The sequence below is a fragment of the Pyricularia pennisetigena genome, assembly GCF_004337985.1.
Source record: "Pyricularia pennisetigena strain Br36 chromosome Unknown Pyricularia_pennisetigena_Br36_Scf_18, whole genome shotgun sequence".
Lineage (NCBI taxonomy): Eukaryota > Fungi > Ascomycota > Sordariomycetes > Magnaporthales > Pyriculariaceae > Pyricularia > Pyricularia pennisetigena.
The window spans coordinates 27,886-46,695 of record NW_021940930.1 but is presented as its reverse complement, the minus strand read 5'-3'; the positions used below and the strand labels follow the sequence as shown (position 1 = coordinate 46,695).

Below are 18,810 nucleotides of genomic sequence, written 5' to 3'. Positions count from 1 at the left end.
GTACGCCAAGTAGCGATTGCGTTACTCAACCTGTTGCAATTATTGCATCGCTTCTAGGCCCAAACGTGCTGTGGGGCTTTGATGTGCTTGCCGCTCAGTTTGTAATGTGACAGGGATTTTGTGTCTTGTACCCAAAGAAGCTTGGGAGAGGGGAGGGGGCGCATACACTCCGCTGGGACCAATAGGGCGGTTCCTGTGTGATGCTAAATGTGCTCTGAATCTTGACCAGCAAGCCATTGCATGTGCGCCTTCGTCGTTTTGGCCTCCAGGTTACGGTCGCCTGGGTAGACCCTCATCTCGTCCTTTCATTCGATAAGCAAACAAATACATTGGCTATCGTCTGAAGTCATGGCGGAGGGCCCCATAAATCTCACGAGCTACCCTTTCTAGAAAGACAAACTTATTCCATCTTTTCAGTCACTAACGTTTGCGCTTCGGTGATTCAATGGCTTAAACACCGAAAATGCAAATCGTATAACGTGGATATACAGTACCCCGGCCATTTTTCAGCCCAACACCGTCTTTCAATTGCAACATGCGTTTTTTTCACTATGAAATCAACAAATCGCGATGCGCAAATCATTCTTGCTCTGAATGAGCTTCGATCGGGGAAAAGTTAGCATTTGGAAGATCGCTGCAATTTATAATGCCGCGATCAACCTTGCAGGACAGAACAAACGGCCACTCCTTTGGCCGACCGTCGGCCCAAATTGCAAAGCTTCACAGAAAGCGACGAGGGGGTGGTTGTTCGATACATATTGGACTTAAATTCCCGAGGGTTTCCGCCTTAGATCGCTGATTTGGCCGCAATGGCCGATCATATAGCTGCGCGGAACGTGCAACCAGTCGGAACACGCTGGGCAAATCGCTTCGTCCAGCGGTTGATAAAGTCCATTTGCTTGTCCTCAATCGCACGGGACTCAAACACGGGAGAAAGCTATGCGGGAGGCTTGCATTTATTCACCAATAATATAATCCCCTCACAAAATCGCGATGGCGGCTATCCTTTGGAGTGGCAGTCTCGTAGCAGTGATTCGTCCGGTAGCACAAGCACTTGGTTTTGCTGAGACCACGGCAGAACATTTCTATTCCGCGTCTGGGCGGTGGTACCCACTGCCGCCACATTCGCGTTCCCATATATTCCCCCCTTGCCCCCTCTTTACAAGTCAAAACTGACCGGCAACAAGCTACACCCTGCTTGAATTACTATATTCTTTTCTTGACAACGATCTCTGGTTAACTAATCGTTTGATTGCAAACACCTAATTTATATCATTTTCTCTGGTCAGGGCTTTGAACTATGACATTTACTTGTGGACGGATACGACTGACGCCGTTACTCCAGCACGTCACAGACCCTCTTTTCGAGGATCGCAAGTGGTTCGTGAGGGATTGGACGCTTCAATGTAGACTAGCCGCATTCTACCAACACTCATCCCATGGATAGCGTACCACGGCAATCGGGGGCCTCCTGCATAATCAAGAACCTATTAGGCTGGAGATGAACGGTTTTGGATTAGGATAGCTGGTTCAGAATGACCTGATAACATGCAGGGGCTGTATTGCATGGCCACTAAATCATGGTGGCAGCATCTGTAAAGGTGTAAGCGTTTGGTAAACATTTGCCACCGCCATTAAACATTCCAAATGCAGGAGCTCTGTTAGCGGGGCAGAAAGCAAGTGCGCACTCTTATTTGCCGGCCTTGCAGCGTTGTTTGATAATTTTACGTCTCATTTGTTTCCTATTCTAAATTACATGCACACGGTGGCAGTGACCAACTGCACCTGTGATTGGAGAGTAAGCACAGAGGTATTGAAGTTACAGCGAAAAGAGCCTGATAAAGAAAGCTACCCCTCAGGGTATTGTCTATTAAATGTGGCATAAGTTTGAAAGCGGTGTGAAGAGTCTGGGCTACCCTACTGTCATACATTTACACCTCCGTAATTCCTCATGTTGAATAGTTTTTTCTTCTTTCTTCTCCTGTATCCTTTCTTCTCCTGTATCGCATCAAATACTTAGGCCAGGTCGCCCAAGCGCCCAGACAAACAAGCCGGCTCCTCGCGTTTAGGGTATTTCAAAACCATGTTCTTCATAGTAGGGAAAAAGCGCATCTTCAGCTCGCCCGACTCGTCGATTTCGCCGTGGCCCTCTACCTCCGCCTTGATTTGGGCCCACATCTCCTTCCACTCAATCCACTTCAAGCCAACATGTTTGTGCGGTTCATTAATCTAGTTTGGAGGGGTTCAAGTTAGCTTTTCCACTCCGCGTTTCTTTCTTGAAAAGACTCATTCCATAGATGGCTCGGAAAGAGAGTGGAGGAAAAAGATTGGAGCAGAGCTGGAGAAGAGATCAACTAACCTTGACGGTCTGCGCGGGGTTCGTTTGCGCAACGACAAAAATACTGCAGCGCCACAACTTGTTCTGCACATCGTCGTCGGTCGTGCCCCATACCTCCTCGTCGCCGATGGGCTGGATGGCCACGTCCACGCCAAGCTCCTCCTTCATCTCGCGCACAATACACTGTTCTGGCGTTTCGTCGGGGTCTAAGCCGCCACCCGGAAAGGACCAGGTGTCTGCACGTGCAGGTTAGGGCAAATTCTTAATTTCTTTTGCGGTGGCTGCTGGCTGGAGTGAGGGGAGCGCTTACCAGGGGCCCCATTCTCGCGAACTTCCTCGTTCTTCAGCCGGCGCTGAATGATCAGAACTTCCGTACCCATGCGGAGAATACCCATGGTTCCGTTGCTGGCCTTAATACCGTAATTGGTGTTGAAGGCGGTATTAGAGTAAGCGCCGGCCGACATGATGGGTAGGTATCGATTGATTGGAGTTTGATATGTTAATCAGATAATTAGACAGGAAAGAGTTGTGTATCTTCAAACGGCTCAGATTTTGCTGAGGTTAGGATGAAATAGGCATAGAAAGGATGAAGAGGCATTAACGATTTCATGTCGGACAAACTCGTATTCAAGCTGGTGACCACCTGGAGCATTTCCGTTATCTTGTCTTGTCTTTACGGCAAATTAGTTTAGCCTTGTATTTATATAAATCAGAGTGGATGAAAATGCAGATTTAGCACCTACTGCTTAATGGCTTTGTAGTTGCAGAGTTCGTTTTTCTCTTTGCAGTTCTTGCATGGCTTCTGCTCGTCACACTTTGCTTTGAGATGTCGGCACCGATCGCAAGCCTATGAACCACTGCTAGTCAGCTGGCTATCGTAGCGCTGAGAGACGAAAGATTTGTAACAGAGTAACATACCTGAGCCACGCGGTGCCTGGGCCGCGAAGATGCACTCCCGTATGGGCTATATTCTTGGTTGCCTTGGAAAGGTGTTGGATACTTATTGTGGGTTGGGGACTGCTTATACGGCGACTGAATGTGAGTGTGGTTGTGCGTTTGAGGTTGAGAAGGATTATGAGGCATTGGCGTCGGCATATTCTGTGGAGATACTGGTGGTCCTGGCGGATTACCAAAGCTAGGCGCCTTTTTCGTGGGTGGCGATTGCGAAGGTTGCTGTGGGAGGGACGAAGGAGGAGGTTCTTGGCCGTGGTTCGGGAGAGGGGGTGGCAGAGACGCCTGAGACTGTTGCCTACGGCCATCCATATGCAGCGGGTGCTGGGGAGGTGAAGGCGACACAGATGATTGCGGCCCTATGCCATGCGCAGGATGGCCATTGGGAGTTACCGTCGAGATCTGGCAGGGTTGGCATGGTAGGGGACTTTGTAGATGTCGTTGCATGCCTGGCGGTTGATAAAGGTCGTGGTTTCCTTGGTAAGGTGCCGGATATCTCTGCGATAGTAGGGGCACTTGGCCGTCGTTTGCAGGAGGCGCTGGCGCGGACCACTGCGGCCGGAAGTTTGGTTGGCCATGATCGCCGAGCTCCGACTGCAGGTAAAGCCCGTTATGAGGCGGCGGGCTCTGAGGAGGCACAGGCGCATTTCCCATCGAAGTCTGGCGGCGAGGCGAGCTAGGCGAGTGCCCTTCTCGTTTCACTTGCCCCGGCGAATAGGAATGCCCGTGGTAAGCTGTGGCATGTATGCCAAAAGACTGCGAGGACCCGTTCATCTGGTGTGCTGGCTGCGATGGCGGCAGATGCTGGAAATCTCGAGGAGGTAGTATGACATTCGTGGGATGCGCCGCGCCTGTAGAATAGCTACGATGGGCCATTGAATGTTCTTCAGCACTGTAGGCGAAGGTGTGTGAAAAGATCGTTGTCCAAAGGATGCTATAGGCGAGTTAACTCGTTTTGGGTATTACAGGTGATTGTCGGATGTTGGAAGTTGGCAAACAAGGGCTGACCCCTTGGGCAACCATCGCCGCATAGCCGCTAACTAGGGTTAGGGTTAGGGTTAGGGTTAAGCTTTAGGGCAGATAGCTGCTCGATTTCGAGATTGGGAAAGGTTGTGAAGTAGAAGATCATGTTACTACCCAGCGCACTCCCGACCAGCAATCGAACGGCGGCGTAGAGAAGAATGGCCATATGGGTGATTGGGCGCAGCGCGTACGCTGAGTCAAGCCATATCTGCCCATGTCGCTCATTTAAAGCAGCCCAGGCACCCTTGTGACCCCAGTAGATCAGCTTGGCCGCCGCCTTGAGGAGATTGAGGATAACTATGACTCCGGTCGGAAAGTTATCGAAACCTAATGGGAGGGTCGATGAGCTCGGTTCGTATTTCGGCGGCGCCTTGTCGAAGACCTGGAGTGTGTAAGGTTTGTTGCTGTTGCTTGACGACCGCTGCGGTACTTGTGCATTCACATCTAGGCCGTCTTGCGTGGGCACCGACTTCTTCTGAACAGGCAACAAGGTTGGGTCCTCTGTAACGGTGGGAGTTTTCTTCGAGTCCTTAGAGGCATTTTCTATGGACATGCCGCACCCCATTTTTAAAGAATTGTGGCAAGTGTCTTGCAATGGAGACGGAGATTAAAGCTCAACAAGATCGAGACAACGGCTTGAGAAAGATGGAGTGAGAAGCCAATGGTAACACATATGCTGTCCACCCGACAGGAGCGGGCAAAGGGAGGCCTTTAAGTATTTCCGTAGACAGTGGTCCGCGTCCAAAGAAGTGCAATTACCCTGCTAAGTCATGCATTGAAAAAGGCGCAGCTTACATCTTGTTGAAGCCGAGCGTGTGACCTGGTCCGAATGAGTATTAGGGCGCTCTTTCTCCAGTGTGTGGGCCCCTGCCATTCCAGGTATTGGGGCACTGCCAGGACCAATGGCCAACCCGGGGCTTGCGGCCGTTGAAATGGGGCGTGGAACCAAAGGCAAGACCCTGTCAGCCTTGCCAAGGCAGAAATCAGGCAGCGCGCAGCCTTGCATCCTCGTCTCGCGATCCGACTCGGCCTTTTTTGCACTCAAAGCCACGTTTGGATGTCATTGTTCCTGAACGGTATCTGGCCTCAGGACGGGGCACGCAGTTGGTTGAGGGCGAGTTGGCGATAACCTCATGCTCAGAGGAGGTGCGTGTGCTACGAAGGTTGCAGGCGGAAACAAGGGAGACTTGCAGTCTTGGCTGCTAGCCAAACCAAATATACTGAATGACCTTGACCAGGTACAGTGCTTGTTGTGCGGGAACGGTCACCCCGCAAAACGTAAGCACGGACTATGATAGGCCTTGTCGTCACAGCATGAATGAGGCTGCAGTTTGCACGTACACGACAAAGCAAGTCTGTCCATATGCGCTCTTCATCGCGCGAATATGGCGTTTAGGAGGTAAGTTAGGTATGCGTCATATTTATAGAGCATGAAGAGAAACCTATGGAGGTTCAGCTTGCTTGAGCCCATGCGTGCCTAGGGACGTTCTTTCAAGATGGAATCACTCCTTTTTTCAATACCCTAACCCTTATCACAAATCGAAATCTATCATAGTCTTATCGACAAAGGGCCTACTTGATTCTTACGTTCCACATAGAATTGTAACGTCGTTGCAACTCCGTGACGCGCAACATGGGTCGTCTCGCCGCGCCAGGCGTCCGCTTAATCAGAAATGGCCACCCAACAGGTAATTACACAGATTGATTCACTCGTTCAAACAGTGAGAGTGAGTAAGAGTAAGTGCTTGTGCCATAAGAGTAAGAGTGAGAGTGAGGGCAAGGCAAATGGCCTAAGATTTTCTTCTATTGGCAAAGAAAGCTGCGCCATAGGCTTAAATAAGTGCGCTGCTCTGATTGCTCTTTTTCCTACCACAAAGGAATGCGCCGTTGCATATTGTATTCCGGTAATGGGAGGCAACCAAATGCAGATATAGGCAAAAGGCGGGTAAACAATCAACGTAAAGGTTGCTATACTCCGTAAATGGCCAACAAAATGTCACCCGGATAGGGCTCGGGCTCTGAATAATCCGTTTGCTCGTTGGATTTGGTACCACAGTCGCTTGACTCTCGGTGGTCGCTTTGACTTTCTGGAGGGGTATCAAGCTGGATACTTCGAGCCCGTCGACAATTTTCCGAACTCCTCGAATATCTCCTATTGAACTATTGTCCCACGGTTTCCTCTTCTCTGGGGCTGGACTTGTGATTGCGCAGTCAGTGATGGCCTACCAGGAATGGGAGCAAGCAAACGGTTCAAAAATTTATACCGAGGTAAGCGACCCAAAATCTATGATAAAACATCTGCTAATGCCTTTCAGTCTGGATCGAAGGCAGTCCTTTTAAAGTACCTAGCGACTACATGCGGACAAGCTCCGATGTGCCTCCTAGTCCTTCAGCTCATCGCATGCTCCCCGTTTGGCGGTTTCATATGGCAACCCACAATTTATCCTCGGCTTCAGTGTTGCTCATTCATCATGCTTATTATTCTCCTTCTGATTACACTCGGAGCAGCCATTTCTTGGAACCTGTGTCCGGGGCTTGATTTGGAGCTCGCACACGGGACATCAAGCTGTATTACAGAAGCTCTGATTTGTGGCGCTATGGTATTCGTCATGCGGCACAAGCTCCGAGAACCATATATTTGGGTAATATTGGCATCTAGAATCAGGTGAGCAAGCTGCCGTTTATCGAATTTACGACCCAATACTAATTGTAGCAGCGGCATTACAATCACCATTTTTCCAATGGCGCAGGAAATACAGTACTGGATGAGCAGACTTTTAGAAATTATCTGTATCTGTCTTTCCATCTATTCAAATTGTTTCCCGGCTACCATCGAGGTGCTTGCTAAGCTCATAATGGATCAACTAACAATTTGGCTGAAGGTTGCAGTAAACAAACTCGTTGTCGCATACAAAGAGCAAGCTACCTGGCGCGCGGCACGCATGCGTGGCGCACGCCCTCGCGCTACGAAAGGCCCCATATATAAACCCACGGCGGAGGGAGAGGACGAAGGAAGGTCTAGACTTTTCAGCCTGGGCTTTTTGACCTGGCAATGAGGGTGATATGGGTGGTTGCACAACACTAGCCGCAGAGGTTATCCACATACCCACCCCCAGTTGCCGAACATAACCAAATGCCTGAAGAGGTTGCCCACACTCTTCAAATCGCCAAGCGCAACAGCTGAAACTGGCAGCGAAAGGTTACCACCCCCCAAATTGTTACACAAAACAGCCACAGAGTGGTGTGGCTGGTATACAAATACTTTACAGGTCGTGCATCCGTTGTTTGCCAGAAATACCCTACAGGAACGATTAGGTAGCGCCGAATATGTGTTTCAATCAATTTGGACTCCTGTGTCTTCGGCTAAACGTCCATGGGCTGTAACAGGATAACGAAGTTGCACGATGAATGCTATGCCGTGATCTGCTGGCGCTACCATCAAAGTTCTAGATACAAAGAACATGACTTCCCGTCATAACAAACACCCAACTCCAGACCAGGCTTTGGAAGAAGGGACCAAGGCTCGATTGCCTCTAGTAGAAAGGCTTCCAAGGGACGGATCGCTCCGTCGATGCAGCGCGGTATGATGGGAGACGGCTTTTCGGACATCGCTCAATATATTCCATATCCCCAAATCAGTTTAGTCACATTTTAGAATCCAGAAACGATTTAGTCCCGTTTTCCCTGCCGACAATGGCCTTGAATACATCCTTCGCAAAGTCGGCTCATATGTGGGAGACCGCTTTTCTCTTGATACGGTGGTGTTTCCTGTGGAGCACCTGCCCATTTCTTCAGCCGATAAGATACTCTCTCGACATAGCGCGCTTCGTCAAGCTTTATAATCCCGAGACTGTTGCATGTTTTGCAATGCTGGTTGTAGATGGTGGCGTTGTAGCGATTGTCATGGAATGCCATTATTCGTATCGCCACCAGGCCGCTGCTCCAGCTTTTGGAGCACGCCGAATTGGAACATCTGAATCGGCCAGAGACATTTGTGTTGTACTCATTGGTACATCGACCTTGTTGATTCACTTTGCCTCCCCAAGCTGGACATATATCTCTCCCGACAGCCTCGACGACTTGGGGATGAAGCGGCGGAAACATCAGTGACTCTGTGGCCAAATTCTGTCGTCGGCGGCCGGTTTTATTCTTCATGATAAGTGATTGACGAGGACTGAAACAATTGCTGTTTCAGCGGGAGATTGATATAAGGCGATTTGAATGAATATAAAAGCAGTGTGTTATCTGCAGGCAATAACATCTGTAAGTATCTTACTTTTTGGCCCAAGGAGTGGTGGAACAGTTCTGGAATTACGTTGAGGGAACTGACAGGCAAAATGGACAAACAGAAATGAAGGTTAATTTAATTAGGCCGAGAAACCGAAATATCGAAAGGAGTGTGGGGGATAGGCTGTCCTTTGTACTGGGGCCTACGATACTGTGACCTGCCGCTAATTTAGTGAGTTGATCGACATGGAGTTTAACCATAGTCCTTACTTTCCAGGGCGATGCAACTCGGAGAGTCCGTTGGTCCAACGTTACACATCATAGCATGCATTCTTTTTTGGCATAATGCGTCGATTTCTTATTGATTTGCTGTTCGCCCAGTAGATGGTTGTTTCCATTCGACTGTTAGCACCCGAATTAAGTAATTTGATTAGTGGGATAGGGATTCTTCCAGATGTCTAAGACACGAATCAATAATTGCAGATTCGACGATCACATATCACTATGCCTGTCACACCGTTCTCCACATCTTTTTCGAGACGGCGACGTCTTGTGCCTCCCAGCAACTCTGGCAAACCCCAAGATCCTGAACTCATCGGCAACCGGTAGAGGGCCTCCTGCATTTAGAATGCTGCTTTGTAGTCGAATCGCCCACCACTCTGCCAGGACTGTTACAAGGAGGGTGGCAAGCCTCCCGCATGGCATTATGTGATGCCCTTCCAGAGGCGGAACCAATGCTTTTGACACTATGTTTTGACCCCCGAATTTGCAGAAACGCCAATGCCAACATATTTGCAGGACAAGTGCCCGGAGAAAACAGCCCGTTCGCTGAAAACACCCACCACATGCATTGGGAGGGAGACATTGTAAAATTTAGGCCGTATCGTAGGACGCCGAGTCACTGCACGGCGTTATGCAGGAGGCATGCTCCTTTTTGGGCAACCAATCACTATCGATTGGCTCTTATCCTGCTGCAATGTGATCAGTGGCCTTGCTCCTGCATTTTTGGCCAGCAAGGAAGACCCATCGTTCACATACACAGGAGGTTCGGAAAGTATTTGCAAGTACCTATACGCCTCCTCCTTTGGTCCAACTGGCAAACAGTGATTGTGCGGTGATCGGGAAACCAAATGGAGTTTCTATAGGAGTATTTCTTGGTAGTCAGAGCTGTTTTAGCTGGAGCCGATGCCGTTAGTGCTGAAGTCGAAGAAATAAATGGCGTGGCAGTTTGAGGGTTTGCTGTGCAGGAATGCGATTCGTGGTTGTGATTTTATATAAGCCATCGCTCTCAGCAACCCTGAAAACCTTGAGTATTTATGGTATACGGGAGGCCCCCTATTCGTAAACGATTCGCCCAAACCCCAGCATTCCGCATTGCTGGCATCGAGTGGCAACGGACGGGCTGGCCTGTTTAATTGAGGCTTAATGAGGTATGGGCTGCAACAACCCAACAAGCACTAACAGCGTCAGAGAGGACCGGTATAGAGTGGACAGGCCTCTAGAAGTGACTATCCACATTTTAGTACACACATGTATTGATCCAAGCCTCCCAACACGCTGTCGAACAATCAGGAGCCCTTGTTTTCGAAATTTGTTCACAGCATCCTGACGACCCGCGCTTACCCCGCCCCTGCAGCAGGACCCGCAAAGCAACCCTGCTCACCAACTGGATAACAAATCATGCCTTGGCGTAAGATGTACGGCCGGGTCGCTGTGGCGAAATGGAGCGGTTCCCTAATTTGGAACTAGAAAGAAGTGGTTCTTATGTGATGTTGCTGTTGCATTATGCCATGTATACTATGTGTTGCGTTTGTTCCTCCTGCCAGCTCGTGCAGTTGACTTGAAGCTATTTGTTGCTGATGTGACATAGGGATTTGACCGACACCTTGGCTGACACTTTTAATGGTGCTAATGGCTCATGTGGCGTACATTCCACATGAACCTTATAGGTGCAGACCAAAAACTGGGAAACGCCAAAACAGGCCCGCGTCAATTTAGATGGGCGAAACATCCTAGTTTCGGACCTTACAACCTCTTGGCGTCCCAAAAAGTTGACCTTTACTCGCCTCGCTGGACTACATTGCCCACCTCGATTCAATCGAAAATTACTTCCTGTACTATACATACTGTACCGTATGTACTGTCTACTCCTCTGAAGACGAAAACTTGACCTCTGAGGCCAACAGTGGGATTCTGCTCTAGGCATTATAAATGGAGGAGCCGCCCAGGTAGCCGCCTTTTAAACAAACACTCCAACCAAGCTATACTGTACATTATCTTGGTAACAAAATCGAGCTTTCACAATGAAATATCTTCCGCTAGAAATGTGGCAGAAAATAGCGAGATTACTTGCTCCTTCTGAAGCAGCGAAATTCAAAGGCAGTCATAGAGACGCCAGAAATTACTTTTTAGCGGACCAATCAGACCAAATAAATCTTTGGGGCACAGTTTTTTGCGATATGACTTGGATTAAGAAAGTTAGGGAGAATGGATCATACCCTGCTATCATTGAACTCGATAATTCCTACAAGATCTTGGTCGTTCTAAACAACAAAGCGAACTGGAACAAGAATACAAATACATACCAACATTTATTACGGCCATCCTTGAGATCTTCAGGCTTTGATGTTCAAGATTTAGAGGTTAAATACGAGAGCTTCACACTTAATATTCAATATATTCTGGAGGGCAACCCCGTTCTCAACGTTCCGGATATTGCGAAATTGCCCAGCGAAGTATCATATTATGATTCACCATCTAAATATCGAATAACTTTAAAAGTCTTTAGTGGTCTGATAGTTGCTGACATGCCCAGGTTTCAAAAAAGTCCTTTTTTCTTGACTCCTAGGGTGGAACTGCATAGAAACCTGGGACGTCTACGTAACGGGCCTATGATCCCCGAACCTGATACAAGGCACGAACGTTAAATGCGCTTAAAGAAGGCAGGCTTTGTGTGCCGGTAATGGTTTTGTGGGCCAACCGGGCATTAGAATTACCGTTCGTAGACTTATTCTACCTAGTATAGATCGATGGGAATTTTCTGCCTTTTCACACTTCATCGCCTCCTTGCAGCTACTCCCACTTGAAGATACGTTTGCCAACGCCGATCGGCCTTCAAATCATCCATTGAATCAAGAAAACTTCTCCCATTATGTCCTCTGAATACATGATCCGGACTCGACTTGCCATCCTGTTTTTGACTCTTATTTCACTGGCTCTTGCTGGCCTTAACGCTACCAACGCGCGCTTCGCGGTCGTCTTACGGGAGCGAGCAAAACCCGACTATGTCAACACTGCCAATAATCTCTTGAACGATACATTTACTTCAAACTAATGTTCTCACCTGTACGCTAGCCGCTGCTATCGCAGCCGGCGCGTTCGCCATTTATGGGCTTGTTATCATTGGCCACCCGAGGTGGTTGCCAAAGAACCCCTCGATTCTGTTCCCATACTTGTTCGCTCAGTCGATCCTGGCCTTGATTATGATTTTCACAGGGGGTTTTATTGCCGACCGTGTCCATAGGTTTAAGGACTTATTCGAGATGTTCGGCGCCGGTGACAATGTTCCGTATTACGATATAATGTACTATGGAGGTGTCGCCCAGGCAGCCTACGGGTCTGTGCTGACTTTACTTTTTGCCATAATGTTTACCATTTCCTGGATTATTTCTTATTAAACGAAAAAAAAAAACTGGTTAAGACGGCTGCAGGCGCGGCTGAGATGGACAACAACTGTGTGGGGTTTCCTCAGGTTTAAGGCTGTTGTGTCAAATAGGCAGGGAGTTGAGAAAGCCACATCAATTGCTCTTCGTTCCACGTTATATTCACTTTTAAGCAGCCAAGGTCTATCGTCACTTCCTGCGGAGGAGCAAGGGCGTTTGATTTCAATTGGAGAGTGTGTTTGTTTGCCTTTTTGTTGCATGTCGATTAATTTTATCAACATTCGCCACTTTACCACTCAAGCCAGTCTCTAGAAAATCAAATACATTGGTTTTGGTAAGTCCATAATCACTGTACATCCATGTGACCATATTCTCTCCACGTCTACCTATATTGCCTCCATGCAGAAGTGAGCCCACCAGGCGCATTTTGTAAAGTAACATTTTGTCGCTTTGGCCCATTCGCACCTCGCCCGGAAACACTCAATGCTATGCGAGAGGCCTACTGCCCTCTTAAAATGGCCTTGCAAAGGCGCAAGCGTCTTGAAATGCATGCACTTGGTCGCTAAATTTCACAGAGTGTAGAGCCAACAGTAACATTACCCTTGTGCATGCGTCCAACTTATATCTACCTCACAGCTCTGACGTACTGCAACCGCTCGATTTTGCCGTTCTTTGCCGTTAAAAACGCATACAGGCGTCATATCATTTCCTTAGGCGATGTCAGCGACTCAACAATAATAGGAAAGCGCTACTTTTTACTCTGCTACCACAAAGTCCGTATTCAAGCACTGGTCTGTAAATGTTTCCAAGCCCCTGATTGTCACAAGATTGGGCTTTGTGACCGCGGCAATAATACCACCAAGGCAAAAGGGCGGTATGCGAATCGCTATGGATTCGCACCCAATCAAGACCTCAATAGCCTCACAGGTGTGACAGTAATCCCTCTCCTTCTCGAAAGTAGCAATATACGCAGAAATATGGCGAAAAGAACGCATTCCAAGATCCTTGCGGATGGACGGGATATAGAGGGTACGATCGACCCCAATCTCCCACAGTCTGCGGTCGCTTCAGAGACACCGGTGCGGTCAAAACAACTTGTCGGTCTTGTTAAAACTTATAAACGCCAATAAGTTTACGACTCTACCGTGCGGCTCTTTTGTAACAAGCCTCAGAAGTGCCGGGATGCTCGAGATACCGAATTGGCCGAGAAAAAAGACGAAATTGATGTTCTGGGGGCTTAGTTGGAGGCGCGGCGGCCATCGACAAGAAAGAAGGTGCAAATGGACCCCAATACCCTTTTCGTCGATATCCAGGATGTCAGGCGTGCGCAGGAATATGTTGCGGAAAATCTAAACATCGCAGAGGAATGTCGAGATTCTGGAGATGATTCTTGTTCTACGAATAACCTCAATGTAATTGAGTTAGGTAGCGAAATCGATGAGCAAAGTCAGGGAGTTGGGAATAGTGACTGACAAATAATGCAAAAGTTTTCCCGAGTTCACTCGAGTTGAAAAGCCTATGCAATACTTTCAAAACCGGGTCACCTTACATTAACAGAGGGCATAGTTGAGCGTCAATACCATTTCACAATCAGCTGAATTGCGTGTTTATGTCGATAATTAACTATCCTCCGTAAGACCCTAGTCTGAAAGCTAAGTACTGAAGCTCAATTGGAGTCTTCTAATACCATTGAGCCCTCAAGACCGCTACTGATCCCATGGCAGTAGTAAAAATACTTCGGCCCTCTTCGAGTTTAGATATTCGCTCCGAAAGGAAGATACGCTGCCTTTGTACAGCAGGACTCTCAATTGTGACGGAAGCAACTTCATCATCGCTCATGTTTGCCACTACGACGGGGGAGAAGACGTGGTCGAGGTCGCGCAGCATATGGCGCTCGATCACCTGGGTGGTGACATTGGCGATGAAGACCTTTTGTTGGACCTGTTAACGTTCAAAAGTCAGCGATCTTGTTTTGGATCCAGGAAAATGTGATGTTCTGATGGTCCCACATAAAACCTGTTGCCAGTTAATTCAGAACATTGTCATACGCATGAATTGCCCTCTTGAATTTCCATTCTTGTCTATAATCCTGAACTGCTATTGCCAAGACTGAGCGAAGGGTGAATCTTGCCTGAACCGATGTTACCAAGGCTGAATCTTACCTGAACTGATGTTACCAAGGCTAAGCGAAGGGTGAGTGCTGCCTGAGCGTGTGGCGCAGTCGCCAAGCCCATTTTTGGTCCCTCGGGTAAAATTACCCCAACCAGAAACCGGGAAAGCTTGGCCCAATTTCGGCCACTCCGTCATCCAAGTTTTGTTCTTTGAAATCCTAGTTTCGGACCTTCCAAAATTGGCTAACCAAAACTTGGCCATTATGTTAACGAAATTCCAAATTAACAGCGAGTTTTTCTTTTTTCTTTTTGTTTCTTTCTTTTTTTGAACTTATGGGGTTCAATGATAGGTTTTCGTTTTAACGGCTTAGCCACCTTTTCGGCTCAACCGTTTCGAAGTCTGTAGACTTCACCTGAAACAAGCGTCAATTGTGTCCAACTTTTAACGCACGCTGAATGTAGAGCTAAGTAGTGATCGGAGGTCCACAAAGTTGATTATAAAAGGCATATTCACGCCGTACCTTTGGATTCTAATTTGTTACCTTTTTTGCATGCGCCGAACCTAAGGCATTACGGGAGGAGGGGTAATTGAAAACTTTGCCCGACGACAGTTATCAACATTGGTGATACTTAAACGGCTTACGTTCCGAGCGCTTATATTTGTAAGGGCAGCTTGGATAACAAGCAGCCGATCATAAGAACTTTCAAATTGGGTGTTTTAAGACTTATTCTAAGGACTTGCGGCTAAATAGCCTCGCTGCTGCTTGGGATCATAATGCTAACTTGACTATCTTCCGAGACGAAGTCCCAACCAAACATCATGGCGAGCGTCAAGGACGATGTGCTGATAATAACCTTTGGTACTTCTGGCATCAAACCTCTACTTTTTGACAAGTGGATGGAAGGAGTTGCATTACTTATTTCCGCTAGGGACTGGCGAGCCACCGGATTTGGTGGGTTTGTCCACATCGTCGGACAAAATGTGTTGGTAAAAGGTGGCCAAAATATAGAGAAGGCGCTTTCCTTGCTTGGTTGTTTTGGATTTGCTAGTCACATGATATCGGAAAGAGTCTACGCGTGTCAGCCGCGGGATGGGCATCTGGGACCGCATGACTTTGTGGATTGCGTTCAGGCCTGGAGGTCTAAAAGCCAATGGCGAGCTGATTACTGTCATTTGTGAGATGCTGTCCGGTATTGGTTCTGACCGCGAATGAATTATGCCGACAGTTTAGTACGCTTTGCTGTCTATCAGAGGACTGCAGAAGTCTGCGCTGAATCTAGTTTCTAGTGAAGAATTGGGTAGTTATTAAGTTACATTAATCGAACTCTGCTACATCTTTACTTTTCAAACATATGCAACATATACGCGATTACTGCACACACCCTTACAATAGACTCTATGTACAAAGCACAGTCGATAGAGGTTTGAAAGTATATTTTGACGCTGACGATTACACGAGCACTGTGTTTGAGCTGTGCAAAGTCATTGGGCACGAGCCCTCCTGAGAAACAACTAGTTGCGTACTAGGATGGCCCAATTCATCCTATGCCAAGGTGAAGCCTGGCTGAAGCATTGGATGTGAAAGTTCCGTTTGAGGGACTGCAGCTCCTGGAGCTCACGAGAGTAGCATGCCCTACTTCGCTAAAGCAGTTGAGAATCAGGGCTTCTCGTTGGGTATGTCCAAACTGCGTCCCGTGTTAACGTTTTCTTTAAGTTGCGTATGTCAACTCCTGGCGATTCTCCGGATACCCAGGGCCCGGAACATGGCTACTGTCAATGTTTGCAGCCTTGTGGCTTATTTGATCAGCGACGGCGGCCATGCCTTTTTGACCCAGAAGGCCACGCGTGAGCACCTTGCGCTTTAATGCCTTCAGGAACCAGAGAAGCGTGATATAGCGACCAGGGACTTTCTCCCTCTGCACAGGCTACCTGTGTCGTGGAGCCCCAATTTACTTTACAATCAAGCCTCGCTGGCCCGAATCTGGCTAATAGAAGTTTATCAAACCTTCTGTATGGAATATCTGTCGGGCGAGTTATACAGCTGGACACCCCAAAACAACCACACCTTTTGGAAAGGATTCCAACCCAGTTGAACACCGGAATGATACCCCAATTCATGCTCTCAAAATCTACGCACCAATATGTTACAGGTCTAGCACCAATTCAAATGTAAGCAAGTAATAAGATTTGGAATTGTGATATATCTCAAACAAGTTGAATCACCCCCCACCGGCCTGTTCCGGTTTTGTGCATTGCTTAGTTTTACCCCAGGTTAAAACCCATTCGGATCATTTTATGTTTCCAAACAGCTTTGAGTGCACACAAGAATGCCCCCTCTGCCAGAATGGTACCACCTGGCGCTGGACGTTCAAATTCGGGGTTGCTTTTGCAGTACAGTTTGGGGTTGCCGTTGTGCCGATAGCTGAAGTTTTGAGTACTGCCACGGATGGTTGTATCAGAGCCTGACCTACCATCCCCTGGGGAAAGCAAAGCCAGAAGAATGTGCAAATCGAGAACCCAATCTTCAGGCGCGTTGAGGACGAAGATTGCCGCAATGGGATGTGATTGTTCGGCAAAAGACCTTGGTATGCCAACGGCGTTGTGAATGCTCGCTGATGCTTGCTGAACGTGAAAGTTTGCCGATTCTTTGACAAGATCCGAGGATATCAGAACCTTCCCGAAGCCTAGTGTTTTGATCTGTTCCCGAGCCTGGGCCATGCCACCTATAACAAGCACCCATTTATCTTTATACTTTGAGGACAGCGGCAAGAAGTCCGGGGTTTCTTCCCAGTATAACGTGGGGGCCAGCGGGTCGGATACAATCGGGATCTCGCCATCAGTCGAACTGCGTTGCTCACTGAAACTGAAGGTTCCAGGTGGGGGTTTGCCATAAAAGGCTATTTGAAACGGATCACGCTGCTGCATGGAAGATATTCCGACTGCATCTTCGTCATATACCATAGGAGGCATGATGAAACGATAATGCTCTCACAATCGTACCTCCCAAAGCCGGGGCCTTGTTGAGCCATTAAACCCGAAGCATTACTGTTGTGAATCAACTGGATGCCTGGAACGTTGCAACGCAAGTAGCTGGACTTGCTTCAGTGCGGGTCCGTGTCTTAAGGAATAGGAGCATAGAAGGGTTAGTCTCAATCGTGTTATTATGCTGAAAAGGTTTTTTTCCGCTAACGCACCCAATAATAAATGTGTTTTTGGACTTAGTGGAGGCTACTGTTACTTCTCTGGGGGCGACTTCTGTGGTATGCATCTGGGATTTGACCTGAAGTGGTTTTCTTGCATCTTCTGAGTCTGCTTCCTCACTTTATATTACCCAGTCGGCCGAATAGGCTGCGAGCTTGATTGCTTCGCTCCCTCTATTAGCAAGGATTTTGCTTATAGGGTACATATCTACTGCTAGTCTTCGGCGTCCCCGAGCCAAGAACTTGCAGCGATGAATGAAACGGAGCATACAACCAAAGATAAGGAACCAATATATTCTTTTCGAGGCCATCCCTTTATAGCTAGGGTGGTGCAACATGCCACCAATAGCTTTACAAGTGTAAAAAATAATCTTTCAGGATACGAAGCAAACTTACCAAGTATTGAACTATTTCTGTTTGCGCTGTTGGTGAGATCGCATCTGGGGCTTAGGGAATTGCTGTAATATCAATGACATACCCAAGCAGAAACGGCGTGGTACATACGGCGTTTGCCCAGAGATGACATTGTCCCGCCTGTTTTCATGTAACCTTAGATTACTGACTACATTTCCCCTCGGTCATTAAATGAGCGGAGCAGCTCTGTGCTTCAAATTCGAGACAGGCGTTGTAGTTCGGCAGAAGGGCCAGCAGGAAAACACTAACTTTCGGTGATAACCGGAATCTTCCCCTTTTTTGTATCCACTTAATCCTTTAGCTTGACAAAGGGAGGCCACGCAGTCTCTCAGGGGTATTTTCACTTGTTAAGTAATCCTGTATGGATCTAGCGCGTATGGAAGCAAGGCTATGTTAAGTTCGGGGTGTGCTAAGCGATTGAATAAATTGTCCGCTAATGCTAACCTCTCCTCCTGTCTTTCGGGGGGATGGCGCAGTGGTTAAGCGCCATGGCTGTTACTTGTGTAACGTAGGTTCGAATCCTGCTCCCTCCACCTCCTCCCCACTTAATGTGGCAAGGATAACCCGGCTGGCTATCGACAACAACCACCCGCCTGTGCCGTCGAGCCCACACTTGTTGGGAACTTCGTCTACATGGCTACAAACGACCGACAGCACCGCTGGTTGGACACAGGCCCCTCTCGACGAAGAGCCGTCAACTGCCGTCAGACGAATCCTCCGTGCGCCTGAAGGCACGGGGTCGCGTCAGTGAACCAACCCTGTAAGCAGGGCCGGGCACGAACCCGGTCAGGCTCGATTCGCTTCTATGCCCTTGTTTTCCGCTGTGTAAATAGAGAAAAATAGAAAGCGCGCCGAGATACCCCTCGGGAGGTTGCTAACGGCC

General features: G+C 48.1%; 7 protein-coding genes across 7 annotated transcripts; 2 read left to right on the top strand and 5 right to left on the bottom strand.

The window, feature by feature from the left end:
- Positions 1-2,016: 2,016 nt before the first annotated feature.
- PpBr36_11275 (uncharacterized protein) lies at positions 2,017-2,802 on the bottom strand (the record flags this gene model as incomplete). Its single annotated transcript, XM_029898377.1, has 3 exons — positions 2,017-2,229; positions 2,360-2,574; positions 2,649-2,802. The coding sequence occupies 3 exons, from the start codon at positions 2,800-2,802 to the stop codon at positions 2,017-2,019; spliced, it is 582 nt and encodes a 193-aa protein (XP_029743294.1).
- Positions 2,803-3,185: 383 nt separating this feature from the next.
- PpBr36_11274 (uncharacterized protein) lies at positions 3,186-4,877 on the bottom strand (the record flags this gene model as incomplete). Its single annotated transcript, XM_029898376.1, has 3 exons — positions 3,186-3,221; positions 3,257-4,140; positions 4,331-4,877. The coding sequence occupies 3 exons, from the start codon at positions 4,875-4,877 to the stop codon at positions 3,186-3,188; spliced, it is 1,467 nt and encodes a 488-aa protein (XP_029743300.1).
- A 3,104-nt stretch (positions 4,878-7,981) lies between these two features.
- On the bottom strand, positions 7,982-8,416 carry PpBr36_11273 (uncharacterized protein; the record flags this gene model as incomplete). The annotated part of the gene is made up of 1 exon (XM_029898375.1): positions 7,982-8,416. The coding sequence occupies one exon, from the start codon at positions 8,414-8,416 to the stop codon at positions 7,982-7,984; it is 435 nt and encodes a 144-aa protein (XP_029743295.1).
- A 5,465-nt stretch (positions 8,417-13,881) lies between these two features.
- PpBr36_11272 (uncharacterized protein) lies at positions 13,882-14,435 on the bottom strand (the record flags this gene model as incomplete). The annotated part of the gene is made up of 2 exons (XM_029898374.1): positions 13,882-14,142; positions 14,364-14,435. 2 exons carry the CDS (start codon positions 14,433-14,435, stop codon positions 13,882-13,884), a joined length of 333 nt encoding a protein of 110 aa, XP_029743296.1.
- A 697-nt stretch (positions 14,436-15,132) lies between these two features.
- On the top strand, positions 15,133-15,526 carry PpBr36_11271 (uncharacterized protein; the record flags this gene model as incomplete). The annotated part of the gene is made up of 2 exons (XM_029898373.1): positions 15,133-15,265; positions 15,381-15,526. 2 exons carry the CDS (start codon positions 15,133-15,135, stop codon positions 15,524-15,526), a joined length of 279 nt encoding a protein of 92 aa, XP_029743297.1.
- A 496-nt stretch (positions 15,527-16,022) lies between these two features.
- On the bottom strand, positions 16,023-17,283 carry PpBr36_11270 (uncharacterized protein; the record flags this gene model as incomplete). Its single annotated transcript, XM_029898372.1, has 2 exons — positions 16,023-16,135; positions 16,785-17,283. 2 exons carry the CDS (start codon positions 17,281-17,283, stop codon positions 16,023-16,025), a joined length of 612 nt encoding a protein of 203 aa, XP_029743298.1.
- Positions 17,284-18,363: 1,080 nt separating this feature from the next.
- PpBr36_11269 (uncharacterized protein) lies at positions 18,364-18,678 on the top strand (the record flags this gene model as incomplete). Its single annotated transcript, XM_029898371.1, has 1 exon — positions 18,364-18,678. One exon carries the CDS (start codon positions 18,364-18,366, stop codon positions 18,676-18,678), a length of 315 nt encoding a protein of 104 aa, XP_029743301.1.
- Positions 18,679-18,810: the final 132 nt, after the last annotated feature.